The following is a 19,023-nucleotide window of genomic DNA, read 5'->3' as shown; positions in this document are numbered from 1 at the left end:
GCCAGCTGACTACTTGGTGGTGGAGAACTTCAGTGAAGCAGTTTCATAAGCAAAACTGCTGAAGGCTTAGATGTTACTAGAAGTTGAAGCAGATAGTGGTGTAGACTACTCTGATCAGCTTTGGAACACATGAGGGAAGCATGCCTGGGTTGATCCAAAATTGGGGTTTGACAGAAGGAGAGGTCTTGGAAGGTCAAGTCAAGTAAGAAGTTGCCCTGAGAGTGTAGCTGAACATTCCTGAGATCCAATGAGGAAACTGAACCAAGAGGATCTAAGACCTAGACCAGTGCTTCTCAAATTTGATCGTGCATCAGTATCCCCTGAAGAGCTCATAAAACCACAGCCGGCTGGGCTTCACCCTGAGTTCCTTTTTTTTTTTGAGACGGAGTCTCACTCTGTCGCCCAGGATAGAGTGCGGTGGTGCAATCTTGGCTCACTGCAACCTCCGCCTCTTGGGTTCAAGCGAGTCTCCTGCCTCAGTCTCCCGAGTAGCTAGGATTATGGGCGCATGTCACCACATCTGGCTAATTTTTCTATTTTTAGTAGAGGCAGGGTTTCACCATGTTAGCCAGGCTGGTCCTCAACTCCTGACCTCAGGTGATCCACCCTCCTCTGCTTCCCAAAGTGTTGGGATTACAGGCGTGAGCCACCGCGACCGGCCCTCACCCCAAGTTTCTGATTCAGTAGTTCTGGGTTGGGGCCCAAGAATGTGCGTTACTGACAAGTTCCCTGATGCTGATGCTATAGGCCCGGGGGGAACGGGGAAGCACACATCGAAAACCCCTGGTGGACAGCAAAGCATCAGTAGCAGGCAGACGTTGAACCATTTCCAGAGTGAAAGGATGAAAAGAGGCGTCTTCTTCAGGAAGAGAGGTCTCCCTGTAGTCAAAGACTAGGCTGACGGTAAGGCCACATCGGATAACTTAAGGTGGTAGGCAGAGCCGAACTTCAGAGTCTGGATTCAGAGACGAAGCAATTTGGGGGGACAAGGTCGAGGACTGACCCTGCCAGGGGAATGATAGGAGATCAAGGAATTGGGTGTTACAAGGGTATTCAAAATGAATTATTTCTGGCAGAGGCTAGAGTCTAGAGGACAGTTCCAACAGGAAGTGAAGATCTGAAGGGGGAAGTAGCTACGCCAGGCATGAATTGAGTAGCGCTGACCCTGTGCAAGCCCTACAGACAGCAGCCCATCCAGGTAAGTGCACCAGAACTAGCAACAAAATCTACGGGAAGTGTGCGATCCCTCAGCAACAACGCTGCACGCTGTGTAGCTTCCCTTACAGCTTTATAGGAGCGGCGGCGAGCACACCCTGTGGGGGCGACTACGATTGAGTTTAGTTCCTGGTCCCCTCCAGCAGGCATTCCCCTCCATCCGCCGTACTGACGAGTGCCGGGGCTCAGGTGCTGACCGCGCTACTTAACACCTGTGCAACCCTCCTCAAAGCTCCTTACCTCCTCATGCCTCAGGTTTCCCGCTTAAAAATGCGGCAATAACAGTAATAGTAAACCACACAACGTCAGCGAGATGACACAGTGAGGTGGTTAACGTAAAGCTCTGGACACACAGTGCGCACCTATACATCAGTTATTAAATGTCCTGTTGGCTACTACAGGTCCTGGCCAATGCTCTCAGAATTGCGTGTGGCCTATGAGCCTCACGTTGCGGCCGGCGCGCGTCCCCGCACATCTGCAGGACAGCGCCGTCCTCCTCCTTAACCGGCTCAACTCCGGTATGCTGGTGCCTCTGCCGGACTAGAGGCCTGGGAGGAGTCTGCGCAGCCGCAGAAGGGCTTGCGGTGGCGCCTGCCGGGAGCTGAGGGCCGCGGGAGCCGCTGGGTTAGCCCCGCCCCGAGGGGTCAGGGGTCAGAGGCCGCCGGATAGCGTAGGATCGCCCGCTGGTGGTGGTGATACCGGGTCCCCGGCCTATGGCGCCGGCGCAGCGCTGCCCTCTGTGCCGCCAGACCTTCTTCTGTGGTCGCGGGCACGTTTACAGCCGCAAGCACCAGCGGCAGCTGAAGGAGGCTTTGGAGAGGCTCCTGCCCCAGGTGCGGAGGCAAGGCTAGAGATGGGATGGGAGTGCGGGGCAGGTCAGTGAAGGCCAGAGCGGGTGTGATTTGGGGGTCGCTCTCGGGGTTCTACTTGGCCTCTCTGCCGCAGGTGGAGGCGGCCCGCAAGGCCATCCGCGCCGCTCAGGTGGAGCGTTATGTGCCCGAACACGAGCGATGCTGCTGGTGCCTGTGCTGCGGCTGTGAGGTGCGGGAACACCTGAGCCATGGAAACCTGACGGTGCTGTACGGGGGGCTGCTGGAGCATCTGGCCAGGTGAGAGCCGAGCTAGGAGCCTGCTCCAGCACAGACGTATACATATACGGGAGGAGGGTTTGGGGTCGGTGAGAAAAAGGACGCTTTTGTGATTTGATCAAGATGGATGGATTGAGTCACTTCACAGGTTTTGCCAGCCTTGTTAGGGTAGGGGTCGTATGCTGCCACGGTCCCAAGTGGTGCTAGTGGTCTGGCTGCGGGAGCCCGCTTGGTTACCGCCCCTAACCTCCCCTCAGATTCTCACAGTTTTATGGGAAGAAGAGACACGAGATCTTAAAGAGATGGTAACAGTGTTCCTCTCTCAGCCATGCCCCAGGCAGAAACCCAGATGTCAGTTTGCATTACAAACCTAATGCTTAATATCTGAGTAATCTTTTATAATCTATAGCTGAGATTACTTATCCTCTCCATTTTCAGCCCAGAGCACAAGAAGGCAACCAACAAATTCTGGTGGGAGAACAAAGCTGAGGTCCAGATGAAAGAGAAGTTTCTGGTCACTCCCCAGGATTATGCAAGGTGAGTCACTGGTATTGAACGTGAAGTAGCAGAGTGAATTCTCTGGATCTTTGTCAGGTATGGGAGCTTACTCTATTAACTGGAAAGTTCAGGAGGGACTTCCGAAGTATCTACTGTCTTCATAGCACTTCTTATTCTAGGTACTATATTGGACACAAAAATGTGACAGTTCTTGAGGTTTAGTTGGGGGATGGGATTTAGCAAATAGAGAACAATACTAAAAGTTGACTGTTATCAACTACTTAAATATGAGGCACAGAGAATACTAACGTTAGAAGAGGCTGTTTATAGTTTGTAAGAAACTGCTGCTCAGCCAGTACTTACTTTTAATAGTTTTGGACTCTATTTTATTTTATCTTTTCTTTTGAGACAGAGTTTTGCTCTTTTCACCTAGGCTGGAGTGCAATGGCACAATCTCAGCCCACTGCAACTTCAGCCTCTTGGATTCAAATGATTCTCCCGCCTCAGCCTCCCAAGTAGCTGGGATTACAGGCACACACCACCACACCTGGCTAATTTTTGTATTTTTATGTTTTTTTCTTTTCCTTTTTTTTTTTTTTTTGCTCTGTTGCCCAGGCTGGAGTGCAGTGGCACGATCTCCGCTCACTGCAAGCTCTGCCTTCCGGGTTCGCGCCATTCTCCTGCCTCAGACTCCTGAGTAGCTGGGACTACAGGTGCCCGCCACCACGCCCGGCTGATTTTTTGTATTTTTAGTGGAAACGGGGTTTCACCGTGTTAGCCAGGATGGTCTCGATCTCCTGACCTCCTGATCCGCCCACCTCGGCCTCCCAAAGTGCTGGGATTACAGGCGTGAGCCACCACACCTGGCCAATTTTTGTATTTTTAGTAGAGATGGGGTTTCACCATGTTGGCCTGGTTGGTCACTAACTCCTGACTTGAGGTGATTCACCCGCCTTGGCCTCCCAAAGTGCTGGGATTACAGACGTCAGCCACCATGCCTGGTCTCAATGATTTTCTTAATGGTATCTGGGAATTCATCTGCTGCCTCTTGGTTGGCAGAAGCTGCCCCTTCTGCTCTTTTGACATATTTTAAGCCAAACTTGTTTCTAAAATTATCAAATCATCCTTTGCTGGCATTTAATTATCCAGCTTTAGATCCTTCACCTTCCTTTTGCTTTAAGTTGTCATGTAATGATTTTGCTTTTTCTTGAATCCTATTAGAAGCTGTAGGTAGGCCTTTCTAATAACCCTGTACCCACAAAAAAGCTGTGTTTTCAATATGAAGATAAAAAGGTATTGTGCAAAGCATGCAGGGTTTTCATGCCTCCTGGCATAGGTGCAGTGATAGCTTCATGAATTTCCTCTTTTTGTTTTTTACAGTGTTCCTTAGGCTGGATTTAGTTATTTTTTTCTTTGCCTTTAAAAAAAAATTTTTTTTGTCCAGGCATGGTGGCTCATGTGAAGTCAGGAGTTTAAGACCAGCCTGGCCAAGATGGCAAAACCCTGTCTCTACTAAAAATACAAAAATTAGCTAGGTGTGGTGGTGGGTGCCTATAATCCCAGCTACTCAGGAGGTTGAGACAGGAGAATCGCTTGAACCTGGCGAGGCAGAGGTTGCAGTGAGCTGAGATTGCACCACTTCACTCCAGCCTGGGTAAAAGATCGAAACTCTGTCTCAAAAGGAAAAAAAAAAAAATCTTTTTTTTAAATTGAGACGGGGTTTTGCTATGTTGCCCAGGCTGGTCTCGAACTTCTGGGCTCAAGCAATCCGCCTGCCTCAGCCTTCCAAAGTGAGCCACCATGCTCACCCCTCACCCTTTTTTTTCCACATGGGTTTTGTCAATGTGCATGGATTCATTTATCTTGAAATGCTGGGCAACTGCAGCTGTAGATCCTAATCTACAGTACATATCAAACAATTCAGCTTTTTCTTGTAATGTCATGACTTTTCTCTGCTTCTTTGGAGCGCTTCAGGCATCACTAGTGGCACCTCCTATAGGTCCCACGTTACTATTTGAGGTTAATGGTATGACATTACTGAAAAATATGCAGGAACCATGAGTGATCACTTTTACTGTAATATGCAATTTACTGGTGAGACAATTGCTTACAAGATGATCAGCATTACTGTGTTTTAAGCAGATACAACACTTAAGTTCACTGCAATAGGTGGCTACAAAATTGTGACAGTTGGAGTTTGGATTAAAATTTTATGCAGTTATGTAATATTGCATCTTTACATTTATTTTCATTTCTCTTGACTGCGAATGTCACCATGTACAGTCTGTGTTTCTGTGTGTAAGTTTTGATAAATTTTAACTTTTTTTTTTTGGAGAGGGAGTTTTGCTTTGTCACCCAGGATGGAGTAAAGTGGTGCGATCTCCACTCACTGCAACCTCTGCCTCCCGGGTTCAAGCGATTCTCCCGTTTCAGCCTGGATTTGTGTATTTTATGGTAGTAAATCATAAAAGACTAGTATCTACACATATTTTATGCATTCATGACATACCTTTTTAATTTTTTCCATATTTCTAGGCTATGTGGTTCATCTGCAAGTTTTTTCAAATTGTTGCAAATCTCCAAAAAAATTTTCAAGTGATCTCGTGCAGTTCAAACCTGTGCTGTGCAAGAGTCAACTGTATTTGCTTATTTTCTCAAAAAGGAATGCCTAAAGGATAATCAAGAAACTAATGAAACTGCTAGATGTGGTGGTGCACACCTGTAGTCGTAGCTACTCAGGAGGCTGAGGTAAGAGGAAGCTTGAACCCAGGAGTTTGAGGCCAGCCTGGGCGATGTATCAAGACCCCATCTCTAAAAAGAAATATGAATTTTTTTTTAGAGAAGTTAATGAAATTGATCACATGGCCAGGTGCAGTGGCTCACATCTGTAATCCCAGCACTTTGGGAGGCCGAGGTGGGAGGATCACTTGAGGTCAGGAGTTCGAGTTCGAGACCAGCCTGGTCAACATGGTGAAACCCTATCCCTACTAAAAATACAAAAAATAGCTGGGCGTGGTAGTTTGTGCCTGTAATCCCAGCTACTCAGGAGGCTGAGGCAGGAAAATCGCTTGAGCCCAGGAGGCAGAGATTGCACTGAGCCGAGATCATGCCATTGCACTACAGCCTGGGCAACAAGAGCAAAACTCTGTCTCAAAAAAAAAAAAAAAAAAAGAAAAGAAACTGATCACATATCAGTTAGTGTAACCAGTTGGTGTGACCCAGTTTGTGGGTCAGTAAAAATGTTTAGAGTTGATGGGAATAGAAAAAAGATTTTTTTTTTTTTTTGGACAGACTCTCACTCTGTTGCCCAGGCTGGAGTGCAGTGGCACAATCTCAGCTCACTGCAACCTCCACCTCCCAGGTTCAAGCAGTTCTCCCATCTCAGCTTCCAGAGTAGGTGGGATTACAGGCTTGCGCCACTACGCCTGGCTAATTTTTGTATTTTAGTAGAGATGGGGTTTCACTATGTTGGCCAGGCTGGTCTTGAACTCCTGACCTCAAGTGATCCACCTGACTCGGCTTCCCAAAGTGCTACGATTACAGGCGTGAGCCACCACACCCGGCCTAGAAAAAAGATTTCTGTGTATACTTTTAAAAATGTTTTTTTTTTTTTTTTCTGATAGTACATTTGGGAATTATACTGTAACAGGCATAAGAAGTAAGATTTCTCCCATAGGGAAATTTTGTATTCAGAATCCAATAGAAATATTTCAGGTTTTTTTTTTTGAGATAGAGTCTCGCTCTGTTGTCCAGGCTAGAGGGCAGCTGCGTGATCTTGGCTCACTGCAACCTCCGCCTCACGGGTTCAAGCAATTCTCCTGCCTCAGCCTCCTGAGTAGCTGGTATTAACAGGCATGCATCACCATGCCTTGGTAATTTTTTTTTTAATGGTGAAAAGATATACATATATTTAGAATTAGCCAACTGGACTCAGTTGAGATGATCCCTATTTTGTTGGCAACATCCAAAGCACTGCAATCAGGAGCCAGTCAAACATGTTCCTCCTTCTCTCCATCAGGCCGAATCAGGGTGTTGACCTTGGCCACATCAGTGTCATAGAGCTTCTTCTGGTGCTTATTGGCTTTAACATTCACAGTGAACACAAGTGTGTTGCTGTCTTTTGTCTTCTTCATGGGAGACTGTGGTCAGAGGAATCTTGATGATAGCATAGTGGTCAAGCTTGTTTCTCCTGGGGGTGCTCTTCCGAGGATATTTGCACTGCCTCTGGAGTCGCAGTGTCTTGGGCCGCCAGAAGGTTGGTGATATGCGGATCTTCTTTTTTTTGTGGCTGTGGACACCTTTCAACACTGCCTTCTTGGCCTTCAGAGCCTTTGCTTTGGCTTTAGGTGGGGCAGGAGCTTCCTTCTTGGCTTTCGGTGCCATCTTGTGAAAAGGGGCTAATTTTTGTATTTTTCATAGAGACAGGGTCTCACCATGTTGGCCAAACTGGTCTCAAACTCCTGACCTCAAATGATCCACCCACCTTGGCTTCCCAAAGTACTGGGATTATAGGCGTGAGCCACTGCGCCTGGCCAATAATTAGAAATATTTCTTTTTTTTTTTTTGGTGGGGAGACAGAGTCTTACTCTGTTGCCCAGGCTGGAGTGGCACGATCTTGGCTCACTGCAACCTCCACCTCCTGAGTTCAAGCGATTCTCCTGCCTCCGCCTTCCGAGTAGCTGGAACTACAGGCGCACGCCACCACGCCCGGCTGATTTTTGTAATTTTAGTAGAGATGGGGTTTTACCATATTGGTCAGGCTGGTCTCGAACTCCCGACCTCAGGTGATCCGCCTGCCTCGGCCTCCCAAAGTGCTGGGATTATAGGCGTGAGCCACCGAGCCCGGCCCAAATTAGAAATATTTCTAATCAATATTTCCATGGTTATAGATATTTGGTTGCTTGGTTCATATGCATAGAAACAGTTGTCATAACTGTAGAAAGCAGTACTTAGCAAGTATTTCTAAGCGATTGGAATAGTTTTCCTTTAATGTTAAAATACTGCCTATTGGTTTGGAAATTAGATCACGCTATATGATGTTTCGATTTCACTCAAAGGCATCATGAATACTCTGCTCATTCTTTCATTCTTTATAGTTTTCTAGTTGAGTTAGGAACTATTTTATCAGAAATCATTTTAGCACTATAATAAGGGTAGATTACATACCATAATGATTTTCAGACTTTTTTTTTTTTTTTTTTTTTTTTTTTGAGACAGAGTCTTGCTCTGTTGCCCAGGCTGGAGTGCAGTGGCGTGATCTCAGCTTACTGCAACCTCCGCCTCCTGGGTTCAAGTGATTCTTCTGCCTCAGCCTCGTGAGTAGCTGGGACTATAGGCATGTGCCACCATGCCCAGCTAATTTTTGTATTTTTAGTAGAGACAGGGTTTCACCATATTGGCCACGCTGGTCTTGAACTCCTGACCTCATGATCCACCCACCTTGTCCTCCTAAAGTGCTGCAATTACAGGTGTGAGCCACCGGGCCCGGCCTGATTTTCAGATTTTTAATAAAAAGGGTATCTGGATTAGCTGGGCATATAGTCCTACCTACTCTGGAGGCTAGCCTATAGTCTTACGTACTGTGGAGGCTAAGGCAGGAGGATCACCTGAGCCTGGGGGATCACTTGAGCCCAGGAGGTTGAACCTGCAGTGAGCTGTGATTCCACCACTACACTCCAGCCTGGGCAACATAGCAAGAATGTCTCTCAAAAAAAAAAAAAAAGAAAAAAAAAGGCAATTCAGTTGCAGTGGCTCATGACTGTAATTCCAGCACTTTTGGAGGCCGAGACAGAGCATCATTTGAGCCCAGGAGTTTAAGACCAGCCTGGACAACATAGTGAAACCCCATCTCTAAAAAAAAAAATTATATTAGCCAAGCATGGTGACATTTGCCTGTAGTGCTAGCTTCTGGGGAGGCTGAGGCAGGAGGATTGCTTAAGCTCACAAGGTTTGAGGCAGCAGTGGGCTGTGATCACGCCACTGTACTCTAGCCTGGGCAACAGAGCAAAAGACCCCGTCTCAAAAACAGAAAAAAAAAAAACAGTACCTGGAGACTTTGAACAGGGTGAAAAGAAAACATGGAGGAGTCTGCTAAAGCACAAAACTTCTCTCTGGTCCTCAAATAAAAAAAAATTTTTGGCTGGGCACAATGGCTTATGCCTGTAATCCCAGCACTTTGGGAGGCCAAGGCGGACAGATCACGAGGTCAGGAGATCGAGACCATCCTGGCTAACACGGTGAAACCCCGTCTCTACTAAAAATACAAAAAATTAGCCGGGCGTGGTGGTGGGCGCCTGTAGTCCCAGCTACCCCGGAGGCTGAGGCAGGAGAATGGCATGAACCGAGGAGGCGGAGCTTGCAGTGAGCAGAGATCGCGCCACTGCACTCCAGCCTGGGCCACAGAGCGAAACTCTGTCTCAAAAAAAAAAAAAAAAATAGCCCGTTGTGGTGGTGGGCGCCTCTAGTGCCAGCTACTCGGGAGGCTGAGGCAGGAGAAACGCTTGAACCCAGGAGGCGGAGGTTGCAGTGAGCCAAGATCGTGCCACTGCACTCCAGCCTGGCAACAGAGTGAGACCCCGTCTCAAAAAAAAAAAAAAAAATTTATTATTATTTTTTTTTACAATTCCACATTGTCATTTTCTTTTCCTCTGGTCTGAAACTCCTGGTCTCAGGCAATCCTCCCACCTCAGCCTCCCAAAGTGCTGGGACTACAGATGAGCCAGTGCGCCCAGCCAGCCGCCTAGAAATTTCTGGACTTCAACCACACTGTAATTTTTTTTTTTAATCAGTTTCTTCTATTTCCTTGAACTCAGTTTCCAGGAACTTCTGGTTTGGAAATTAGATACCTGCCTTCCAGGTTAGTCTACAGAAAGTCTAGTTGTGTTCCACTGTGTCTTCATTGTCTTGCTCACTTATGTGATACACTCAGGTGTTGTGGATTATAAGACCCAGAGAGAAACTTCCTGGTGATAATCGCACAAAGTATAGGAAAGAAACCTGGCAGTCTGTACAGTCCATTATTATTATGTGCTTAGTCCATTTGGTTAAATAATTTGAGATGCTTTTTTTTTTTTTTTGAGACGGGGTCTTGCTTTGTCACCCAGACTGGAGTGCAGCGGTACAATCATGGCTCACTGCAGCCTCAAACTCCTGGGCTCAAGCAATCCTCCTGCTTCAGCCTTCAGAGTAGGCAGGATTTTTTTTTTTTTCTTTTTTTTTGAGATGGAGTCTTGCTCTGTCACCAGGCTGGAGTGCAGTGGCATGATCTCAGTTCACTGCAACCTCTGCCTCCCAGGTTCAAGCGATTCTGCCAAGTAGCTGGGACTACAGGCGCAGGCCACCACGCCCAACTTTTTTTTTTTTTTTTTTGAGATGGAGTCTTGTTCTGTCATCCAAGCTGGAGTGCAGTGGTGCGATCTCGGCTCACTGCAAGCTCCGCCTCCCAGGTTCACGCCATTCTCCTGCTTCAGCCTCCTAAGTAGTTGGGACTTCAGGCACCTGCCACCATGCCTGGCTAATTTTTTGTATTTTTAGTAGAGATGGAGTTTCACCGTGTTAGCCAGGATGGTCTTGATCTCCTGACCTCGTGATCCGCCCGCCTCGGCCTCCCAAAGTCTGGGATTACAGGCGTGAGCCACCACGCCCGGCCTAATTTTTGTATTTTTAGTAGAGACGGGGTTTCACCATGTTGGCCAGGATGGTCTCGATCTCTTGACCTCATGATCTGCCCGCCTTGGCCTCCCAAAGTGCTGGGATTACAGGCGTGAGCCACTGCGCCTGGCTTGGTCCACCTATTTCTAATGTGACTGGGTCAGTCATCAACCTCTGTGATATGGTTTAGCTGTGTCCCCACCCAAATTTTTTTGACTGTAGCTCCCATAATTCCCACATGTTGTGGGAGGGACCCAGTGGGAGATAACTAAATCATGGGGGCGTTTTCTCCCATGCTGTTCTCATGGTAATAAGTCTCACGTGATCTGATGATTGTATAAGGGGTTTCCCCTTTCACTTGGTTTTCATTCTCTCTTGCCGGCCACCATATGAGACATGCCTTTCACCTTCTGTTGTGATTGTAAGGCCTCCCCGGCCACATGGAACTGTGAGTCTATTAAACCTCTTTTTCTTTGTAAATTACCCAGTCTTGGGTATATCTTTATCAGCAGTGTGAAAATGGACTAATACACCCTGTCAACATCATCTCTCTGCTCCAGCGCTGCATCTTCAGGAGCCCAGGTTCCAGATAAATGAACTGTAGTGGCAGCCAGTGGCCAGGAGATACCGGCAACCTAAATATAGTTTTCTTTTCGTTTCTCTTTTTTGGAGACAGAGTCTCGCTCTGTCACCCAGGCTGGAGTGCAATGACATGATCTTGGCTCACTGCAACCTCCGCCTCCCAGGTTCAAGTGATTCTCCTGCCTCAGCCTGCTAAGTAGCTGGGATTACAGGCACGCGCCACCACGCCCGGCTAATTTTTGTACTTTCAATAGAGATGGGGTTTCAGCATGTTGGTCAGGCTGGTCTCAAACTCCTGACCTCAAGATCCGCCCATCTCGGCCTTCCAAACTGCTGGGATTACAGATGTGAACCACCTAATCTGGCCTTTTTATTTTTTTTGAGATGGAGTCTTGCTCTGTTGTCCAAGCTGGAGTGCCATGATACAATGACAGCTCACTACAGCCTCAACCTCGCAGGCTCAAGCAATCCTCCCACCCCAGCCTTCCAAGTAGCTAGAGCTATAAGTGTGCACCATCACACCTGGCTATTTCTGTATTTTTTGTAGAGTCAGGGTCACTATGTTGCCTGAGCTGGTCTCAAACTCCTGGGCTCAAGCAGTCCTCCCACTTTGGCATCCCAAAGTGTTGAGATTACAGGCATGAGCCACTGTGCCCAGCCTAATTTTTACTTTTGAACCTTGTAAATTGTCAAACATACACACACAAGGCAATTCCAAGGCTTGGCTGATTTGACTGGTAAAGATATGAGGAGACACTTTTAGATTTAGATGGTTTCTTACATACAGTGAAAAGAAGAGGAAGACCAAAGAGCCAGCTTCTCAAGTCCTTGTTTCATACACCAAAAAGGACAACACTGAAACAAAAAGGACTGGATCACCCCAGTGTGAGTTGTGGGATATTCTGTTGCTGGGGAATCAAATCTAGACTGTAGTAGCTAAGTGGCTTTTTTGTTGTTTTTAAATTTTACTTATTATTATTTTTGAGACAGAGTCTTGCTCTGTCACTGGCCTGGAGTGCAGTGGACCAATCTCGGCTCACTGCAACCTCCACCTCCGAGGTTCAAGCAATTCTCCTGTCTCAGCCTCCCGAGTAGCTGGGATTACAGGCACCTGCCACCACATCTGGCTAATTTTTTGTATTTTTGTAGAGATAGGGGTTTCATTATGTTGGCCAGGCTGGTCTTGAACTCCTGGCCTCTTGATACACCCATCTCAGCCTCCCAAAGTGCTGGGATTACAGGCGTGGGCCACCACGCCTGGCTTAAATGATTTTTTAAAGCTAAGTGGCTTAATATTCCACAATTTTAATCTGAGAGGGGTGGAACAGAAAGCCCCGTGCCTCCTCAGAACCTGGGAGTTGATGAGAAACCGTTTGATGACAACTTCCTAGGGGAGATGGGGAGGGAAGTGGGAGATGGCCTCATAGCAGCTTCTGGCAGACCTCCCATCCTCTTGTGTTCCAGGAGGATTAAACCAGCCTTTCAGCCACACTTTGGTAAGGTGTGGCTCAAGCCATTGTCTCCTTGGATATATTCAAGGCTGTCATGGAACACTGTTGATAGTGGTATTGGTATTATACTGAAACTTTGTGGTGAGAACCAGGGTTCTGAGAACTAGGGTTTTCACTATGGCAAAAGGAAGATACAAGTAAGGAATAGAGGCATTTGAATAGGGAGGTGACAGTACAAATTACTGATTTAAGGCCAGGCATAGTGGCTGATGCCTGTAATCCCAGTTCTTTGGGAGGCCAAGGCAGGAGATTTGCTTGAGCCCAGGAGTTCGAGACCAGCATGGGTGACATGGCAAAACCCTGTTTCTACAAAAAACACAAAAATTAGCCAGGCATAGTGGTGCAGGCCTGTAGTCCCACCTACTCAAGAAGCTAAGGCAGGAGGATCTCTTGAGCCTGGGAGGCAGAGGTTGCAGCGAGCTTAGATTGTGCCACTGCACTCCAGCCTAGGCAAGAGCGAGCCCGTCTCAAAAAAAAAGAAAAAGAAATTTGGGACAGTATGCAAAATTTGGCCTGGATTCTTCTGAGGATGTGAAGTAATGGAAGCAGTAGGACTGTTCCAGACTAGGGGAAGACTAGAGACCTAATAGCTGGATTCCATGTGATCTTTTGTTGGACTTTGGGATTGGGGATGAGAGTAGAGAAGGCATAATGCACATTTTTGAGACGAGGGAAATGTGAATATAGCCTGTATGCCTACACTCAAGTCTGAAGACATATAAACCATGTCTATACTAACCAGCCAAATATTTGAACACTAAAAAGAATAATTTTCTTAATGTGGTAATGGTGTCATGGTTGTATAGAATCTTCCTCTTCTTGGGAGATGCGTGCTGAAAATAGGGTTTGACGTCTAAACCTATTTTTGTTTTGGCAAAAAGGACATGTGTCCGTACAAAAGAAATGGAGCCAGTATGGCAAAATGTTTACAAAGACTCTGGGTGAGAGGTACATAGGTGCTTACTATACTGTTTTGTTTCTTAATTTGAAAATTCTCAAAATTAAAAAAATATCTACTGAGGAGCTTTTTGTTTTAACTGGTGGGGAATGGGTTCTGGGTGGTTTTGCCCCTTTTCTTTTTAGATTCAAGAAATCCATGGTGAAAGGTCTGGATTCCTATGAAGAAAAGGAGGATGAGGTGATCAAGGAGGTAAGTTAAGGTAGCAGTCCCTCACCCTTTTTGCACCAGGGGCTGGTTTCGTGGAAGACGATTTTTCCACAGATGGCCCCAGGCAGGGGATGGTTTCAGAATGACACTGCTCCACCTCAGATCATCAGACATTAGATTCTCATAAGGAGCACGCAACCTAGATACCTTGCATGCCCAGTTCACAATAGTGTTTGCACTCCTGTGAGAATGTAATGCTGCCACTGATCTCACAGGAGCTCAGGCGGCAGTGCTGTTGCAGCCTGCTTCCTGACAGGCCACAGACCAGTACTGGTCCACGCCTGGGGGTGGAGGGCCCCTGAGTTAAAGGAAAGTCCTGTGAAGAAACTGGCCCCCATGATCCTGTACCTGTCTAAGCAGCCTCTCTCCCACAGATGGCAGCTCAGATCCGTGAGGTGGAGCAGAGCCGACAGGAGGTGGTTCGGTCTGTCTTAGAGGTTGGTTTCCCTCGGAGGATCCAGACCAGTATCCAAATCCACTGATCCCTGGCATTCCCAGGTCCAGCATTTCATGAACTAGTGCTGCTGCTTTTTTTTTTTTTTTTTTTTTTTTTTTTTGGAGACAGAGTCTCGCTGTGTCACCCAGGCTGGAGTGCAGTGGCACGATCTCGGCTCACTGCAACCTTCACCTCCCAGGTTCAGGTTCAAGCAATTCTCCTGCCTCAGCCTCCCGAGTAGCTGGGATTACAGGTGCCACCACCACGCCTGGCTAATTTTTATATTTTTAATAGAGATGGTGTTTCACCATGTTGGCCAGGCTGGTCATGAACTCCTGACCTCAGGTGATCTACCCGCCTCAGCCTGCTGGGATTACAGGCATGAGCCACTGCGCCCGGCCATGAACCAGTGCTTCTAAGAGAACTCTGACTGCATTCTCATCTGCTTGGCTTGAATTCCCTTACCTGTGCACCAGGGGGCAGGCCTAGTCAGTGAATATGTGGACAGGACTGGGAGGGAGGGAGGGAAGAGTCTGTAAAAGATGGGCAGTACCTTCCATGTGCTAATTTGTTTCCTTCCTGTGATACTGGGGTCTGGAGGGTGGAGGCATGGCCTAGGCAGGCTCTTAAGCATCCCAGACACATTTATTTTTCCTGAATCAAACTCAGCCTCAGGCAGTGCCAGACCCACAAGAGGGCTCTTCAGCACCTAGAAGCTGGAAAGGGATGAACAGGTAAGACTGTTAGGGAATCTCTTGTTGGGAATTTGACATCTTAGAACATTCTGCAACCTTTTGGCCGGGAAATGGAAACAGATCTAATCTTTACCACCCTCATGGCTCAAGGACCTCATCTGGCAGCCTGGCTCATGTTTTTCAGCCAAGTAACTTCCAGCTCACAGCAGCCCTCAAACTTGGACCTGCCACCAGCTCCAGAGCTTGACTGGATGGAGACAGGACCATCTCTGACATTCATTGGCCATCAGGTACAAAGGATAAGCAAGCCAGAAGAGGGCCAGTGGTCCCTCAGTTCTCAGGACTCCTTTCTCCTGATTTTCTATCTATTCTAGCCACTGCTGTCTCCACTGCAGGCTTTTCCTTCTTCCTTCACTGTTCCCTAGTAGTGTTCTCAGACCTCTTCTCACCCTCCAAAGGGATCCTATTCACATGTATTAACACTCAGGAGTGCCAACTCCTAAATCTTGCCCTCTGTAGAACTCATAGTTCCAACTCAACACAGGACATTACATTTAAATATCCCACAGGCATCTGAAACTAACCCCCACCACACCTGTATTTCCAATCACTAGATGCAGATCCTTTCCTTCTTTTCCATCTCGCACATCCTGTCAACAAGCAGTCAGTTTTAACCTGTCTGCCTCCATTAAGCCTTTGGACAATTTCTACTCCCCCTTCAATCCTGCCTCACAAACAGAAAGTCATCATACCATTTATGATCTTACTGTACACTTCAGCTGTATTGTGTTGCTTCGGGCTTTTACAGTTGCCATTGCCTAAAACATGCTTTCCTTCCCTCATCACCTAAAGTTTACCTTCCTTTAACTGTTAGCTCAAATGTCACTTTTTCATAAAAGGCTTATCTGAACAGGTTATCTCTATTTCAAGTGGATGTAGCACCATGTAAAGTTGCAAATGTAATTTACTTACTTAACTTGTGCTTAATGCTCTTCCCCAATTATATGTATGCTGTGAGGGCAAGGTTTTGCTCACCTGGCATGTAATAGCCACTCTACTTACAGACATCTCCACTGTTACGACTGTGAGCTTCCTGAGGACAGGGCTGTCTTAGAGTGACTTACTGTGCTTTCAAAGTTTAACATCAGCTGGGGTGCAGAATTAGCATTGTGGCAGCAGTCACACCCACCTCTTTTAAAGTGTGCTTTGTCTATCGTTTCTAGGATTTTTTTTTTTTTTTTAATCATGCCTAGACTTTAACTAGCATTTTTTTTCCCATTTCCAACTACAGGATATACCAGGAGTTGGTAACATCCACTCAGGTAAGGTCCAGGGCAGTGTTTTTAAAACCCTGGGAGATTTTTTTTTTTTTTTTTTTTTTGAGATGGAGTCTTGTTCTGTCACCAGGCTGGAGTGCAGTGGCACAATCTCAGCTCCCTGCAACCTCTGCCTCCTGGGTTCAAGTGATTCTTCTTCCTCAGCCTCCCAAGTAGCTGGGGTTACAGGTGTGCACCACCACACCCAGCTAATTTTTATATTTTTAGTAGAGATGGGGTTTCACCATGTTGGCCTCCCAAAGTGCTGGGATTACAGGCGTGAGCCACCATGCCCGGCCTTTTTTTTTAAAATAAAGTTGGCCAAGATAAAGCATATGTAACTGGTAAAAGCCTTATATCCAGAATATATGAAGAACTGTCAACTTGATAAGGAAACAACCCAATAAAAGCATATGAGTAATGTTCAACATTAGTCATTAGAGAAATGCAAATTAAAACCACAGTGAAATACCACTATATATGTATTGGAATGGCAGAAATTAAAGACTGATCATGCCAAGTGTTTGGCAATGTAGAAAAACCAAACCCTCATAACTGCTGCTTAGAATGTAAACTGGTACAGTTGCTTTGGAAAACAGTTCGGGATACACATACCATATTATCCAACCATTCCAATCCTTATTTTATTTTATTTTTTTTTGGAGACAGCGTCTCGCTGTATCACCTAGGCTGGAGTGCAGTGGCGCAATCTCGGCTCACTGCAAGTTCTGCCTCCCGGGTTCACGCCATTCTCCTGCCTCAGCCTCTCCGAGTAGCTGGGACTACAGGCGCCCGCCACCACGCCCGGCTAATTTTTTGTATTTTTTTTAGTAGAGACGGGGTTTCACCATGGTCTCGATCTCCTGACCTCGTGATCCGCCCGCCTCGGCCTCCCAAAGTGCTGGGATTACAAGCGTGAGCCACCGCGCCCGACCCAACCATTCCAATCCTAACTAGATAAAAGAAAGCCTGTCTACACAGACTTGTACACAAATCTTCAGAACAGCTTCATTTGTAGCAGCTCCAAATTGGAAACAATTCAGATGTCTATCAACAGGCAAATGGATTAACAATGGAATAGTATTCCAGGATGAAGACAGAATTATTGACATATACGATACAGATGAATGTCAGAAGTCCAGACCTGGCCGGTGTGGTGGCTCATGCCTGTAATCCTGGCACTTTGGGAGGCCAAGGCAGGCAGATCACGAGGTCAGGAGTTCAAGACCAGTCTGCCAGCATGGTGAAACCCTATCTCTACTAAAAATTCAAAAATTAGCTGGGTGTTGTGGCGCGCGCCTGTAATCCCAGCTACTTGGGAGGCTGAGGCAGAATTGTTTGAACCAAGACCTGGGAGGTGGAGGTTGCAGTGAGCTGAGATTGTGTCTAGCCTGGGCTAGAGCGAGACTCCTCTCAAAAAAAACAAAGGCCAGACCCCACCTCAATGTCCGCACACACAAAATCCTAAAAAATACAAACCAATAAAGCAACTGAAAGATCACTGATTGCCTGGATAGTTAAATATTTTAATGGGGGCAGTGATGGAGGGGGATGTTTGGGGTCTAGATTGTAATGGCTTCGCTCAAGTCACCAAATATAAGTGTGTATTGTTTATGTCAGTTATGCCTCAAAGCCATTTTAAAATGACTATCACATATGGGGTATGTTGCTTTAAATTAGCCTAAGACCTTCTTAGGCTCCAGAATTCCTGGGCTTTGCTTTTAGACATTTCTAGCTCTTAATTAGGAGAGGTAAGCTAACAGCTAGGACATGTTTCACAATAGCCTGAAGACTTAAAAAAAAAAAAAAGTCTTAATTTTTTTTTTCAGGTGCCACACCTCCCTGGATGATCCAAGATGAAGAATACATTGCTGGGAACCAAGAAATAGGACCATCCTATGAAGAATTTCTTAAAGAAAGTAAGTAAACTAATTCAAGAGAGGGTCTTCTAAACCTTCACACTCAAAAATGGTTTCCTTGCCTGTGTGTGGTGGCTCATGGCTGTAATCCTAGCACTTTGGGAGGCTGAGGTGGGAGGGTCACTTGAGCCCCAAAGTCTGAAAACAGCCTGGACAACATAGTGAGACCCCATCTCTATATTCTTTAATAAAGAAAACTAAAAAAGTTTCCCTATCATTGCACAGAGGAAAAACAGAAGTTGAAAAAACTCCCCCCAGACCGAGTTGGGGCCAACTTTGATCACAGCTCCAGGACCAGTGCAGGCTGGCTGCCCTCTTTTGGCCGCGTCTGGAATAATGGACGCCGCTGGCAGTCCAGGTACGTGTGTTCAGTGCCGGGTCTCCAACCTACCCATCCAACCTCCTTTATGGAGATGTCACCCTTCATCATCGTGTTAACCCTTTATTTCCTTTCAGACATCAATTCAAAACTGAAGCTGCAGCAATGAAGCAGTCACATACAGAAAAAAGCTAATCATGCTCTGCCAACTACCATGAGGCTAAAAGCAAAGTCAACAAACCCCTACTATTATACCTTCCACCAAATTCTTCATCATTGTCTTTCTTAGGAACAGACATACTCGGCTGGGCGCGGTGGCTCACGCTTGTAATCCCAGCACTTTGGGAGGCCGAGGCGGGCGGATCACGAGGTCAGGAGATCGAGAACACGGTGAAACCCCGTCTCTACTAAAAATACAAAAAATTAGCCAGGCGTGGTGGCGGGCGCCTGTAGTCCCAGCTACTCGGAGAGGCTGAGGCAGGAGAATGGCGTGAACCCGGGAGGCGGAGCTTTGCAGTGAGCCGAGATCGCGCCACTGCACTCCAGCCTGGGCGACAGAGCAAGACTCCGTCTCAAAAAAATAAAATTAAATTAAATTTAAAAAAAAGGAAACAGACATATTCATT

At 46.7% G+C, this 19,023-nt stretch overlaps 1 protein-coding gene and 1 pseudogene across 1 annotated transcript; one reads left to right on the top strand and one right to left on the bottom strand.

Moving 5' to 3' along the window:
- The first annotated feature begins 1,881 nt into the window (after positions 1 to 1,881).
- CCDC84 (coiled-coil domain containing 84) lies at positions 1,882 to 18,766 on the top strand. The gene is made up of 11 exons (XM_003253257.3): positions 1,882 to 2,048; positions 2,161 to 2,324; positions 2,742 to 2,840; positions 13,628 to 13,694; positions 14,087 to 14,149; positions 14,818 to 14,882; positions 15,028 to 15,133; positions 16,135 to 16,165; positions 17,989 to 18,078; positions 18,304 to 18,436; positions 18,535 to 18,766. The coding sequence occupies exons 1-11, from the start codon at positions 1,929 to 1,931 to the stop codon at positions 18,590 to 18,592; spliced, it is 996 nt and encodes a 331-aa protein (XP_003253305.2). The 5' UTR covers positions 1,882 to 1,928; the 3' UTR covers positions 18,593 to 18,766.
- LOC101178615 lies at positions 6,647 to 7,272 on the bottom strand (annotated as a pseudogene).
- Positions 18,767 to 19,023: the final 257 nt, after the last annotated feature.

This window comes from Nomascus leucogenys, chromosome 15, assembly GCF_006542625.1.
Source record: "Nomascus leucogenys isolate Asia chromosome 15, Asia_NLE_v1, whole genome shotgun sequence".
Taxonomy (NCBI): Eukaryota; Metazoa; Chordata; class Mammalia; order Primates; family Hylobatidae; genus Nomascus; species Nomascus leucogenys.
Note: the sequence above shows the minus strand (reverse complement) of the source record. Positions and strands in the feature narration are given on the sequence as shown.

Coding starts and splice junctions, on each gene's coding strand:
- CCDC84 (XM_003253257.3), top strand. CDS start 1,929: ATGGCGCCGGCGCAGCGCTGCCCTCTGTGCCGCCAGACCTTCTTCTGT. Junction 2,049..2,160: donor TGGAGAGGCTCCTGCCCCAG/GTGCGGAGGCAA, acceptor TCTCTGCCGCAG/GTGGAGGCGGCCCGCAAGGC. Junction 16,166..17,988: donor AGTTGGTAACATCCACTCAG/GTAAGGTCCAGG, acceptor TTTTTTTTTCAG/GTGCCACACCTCCCTGGATG.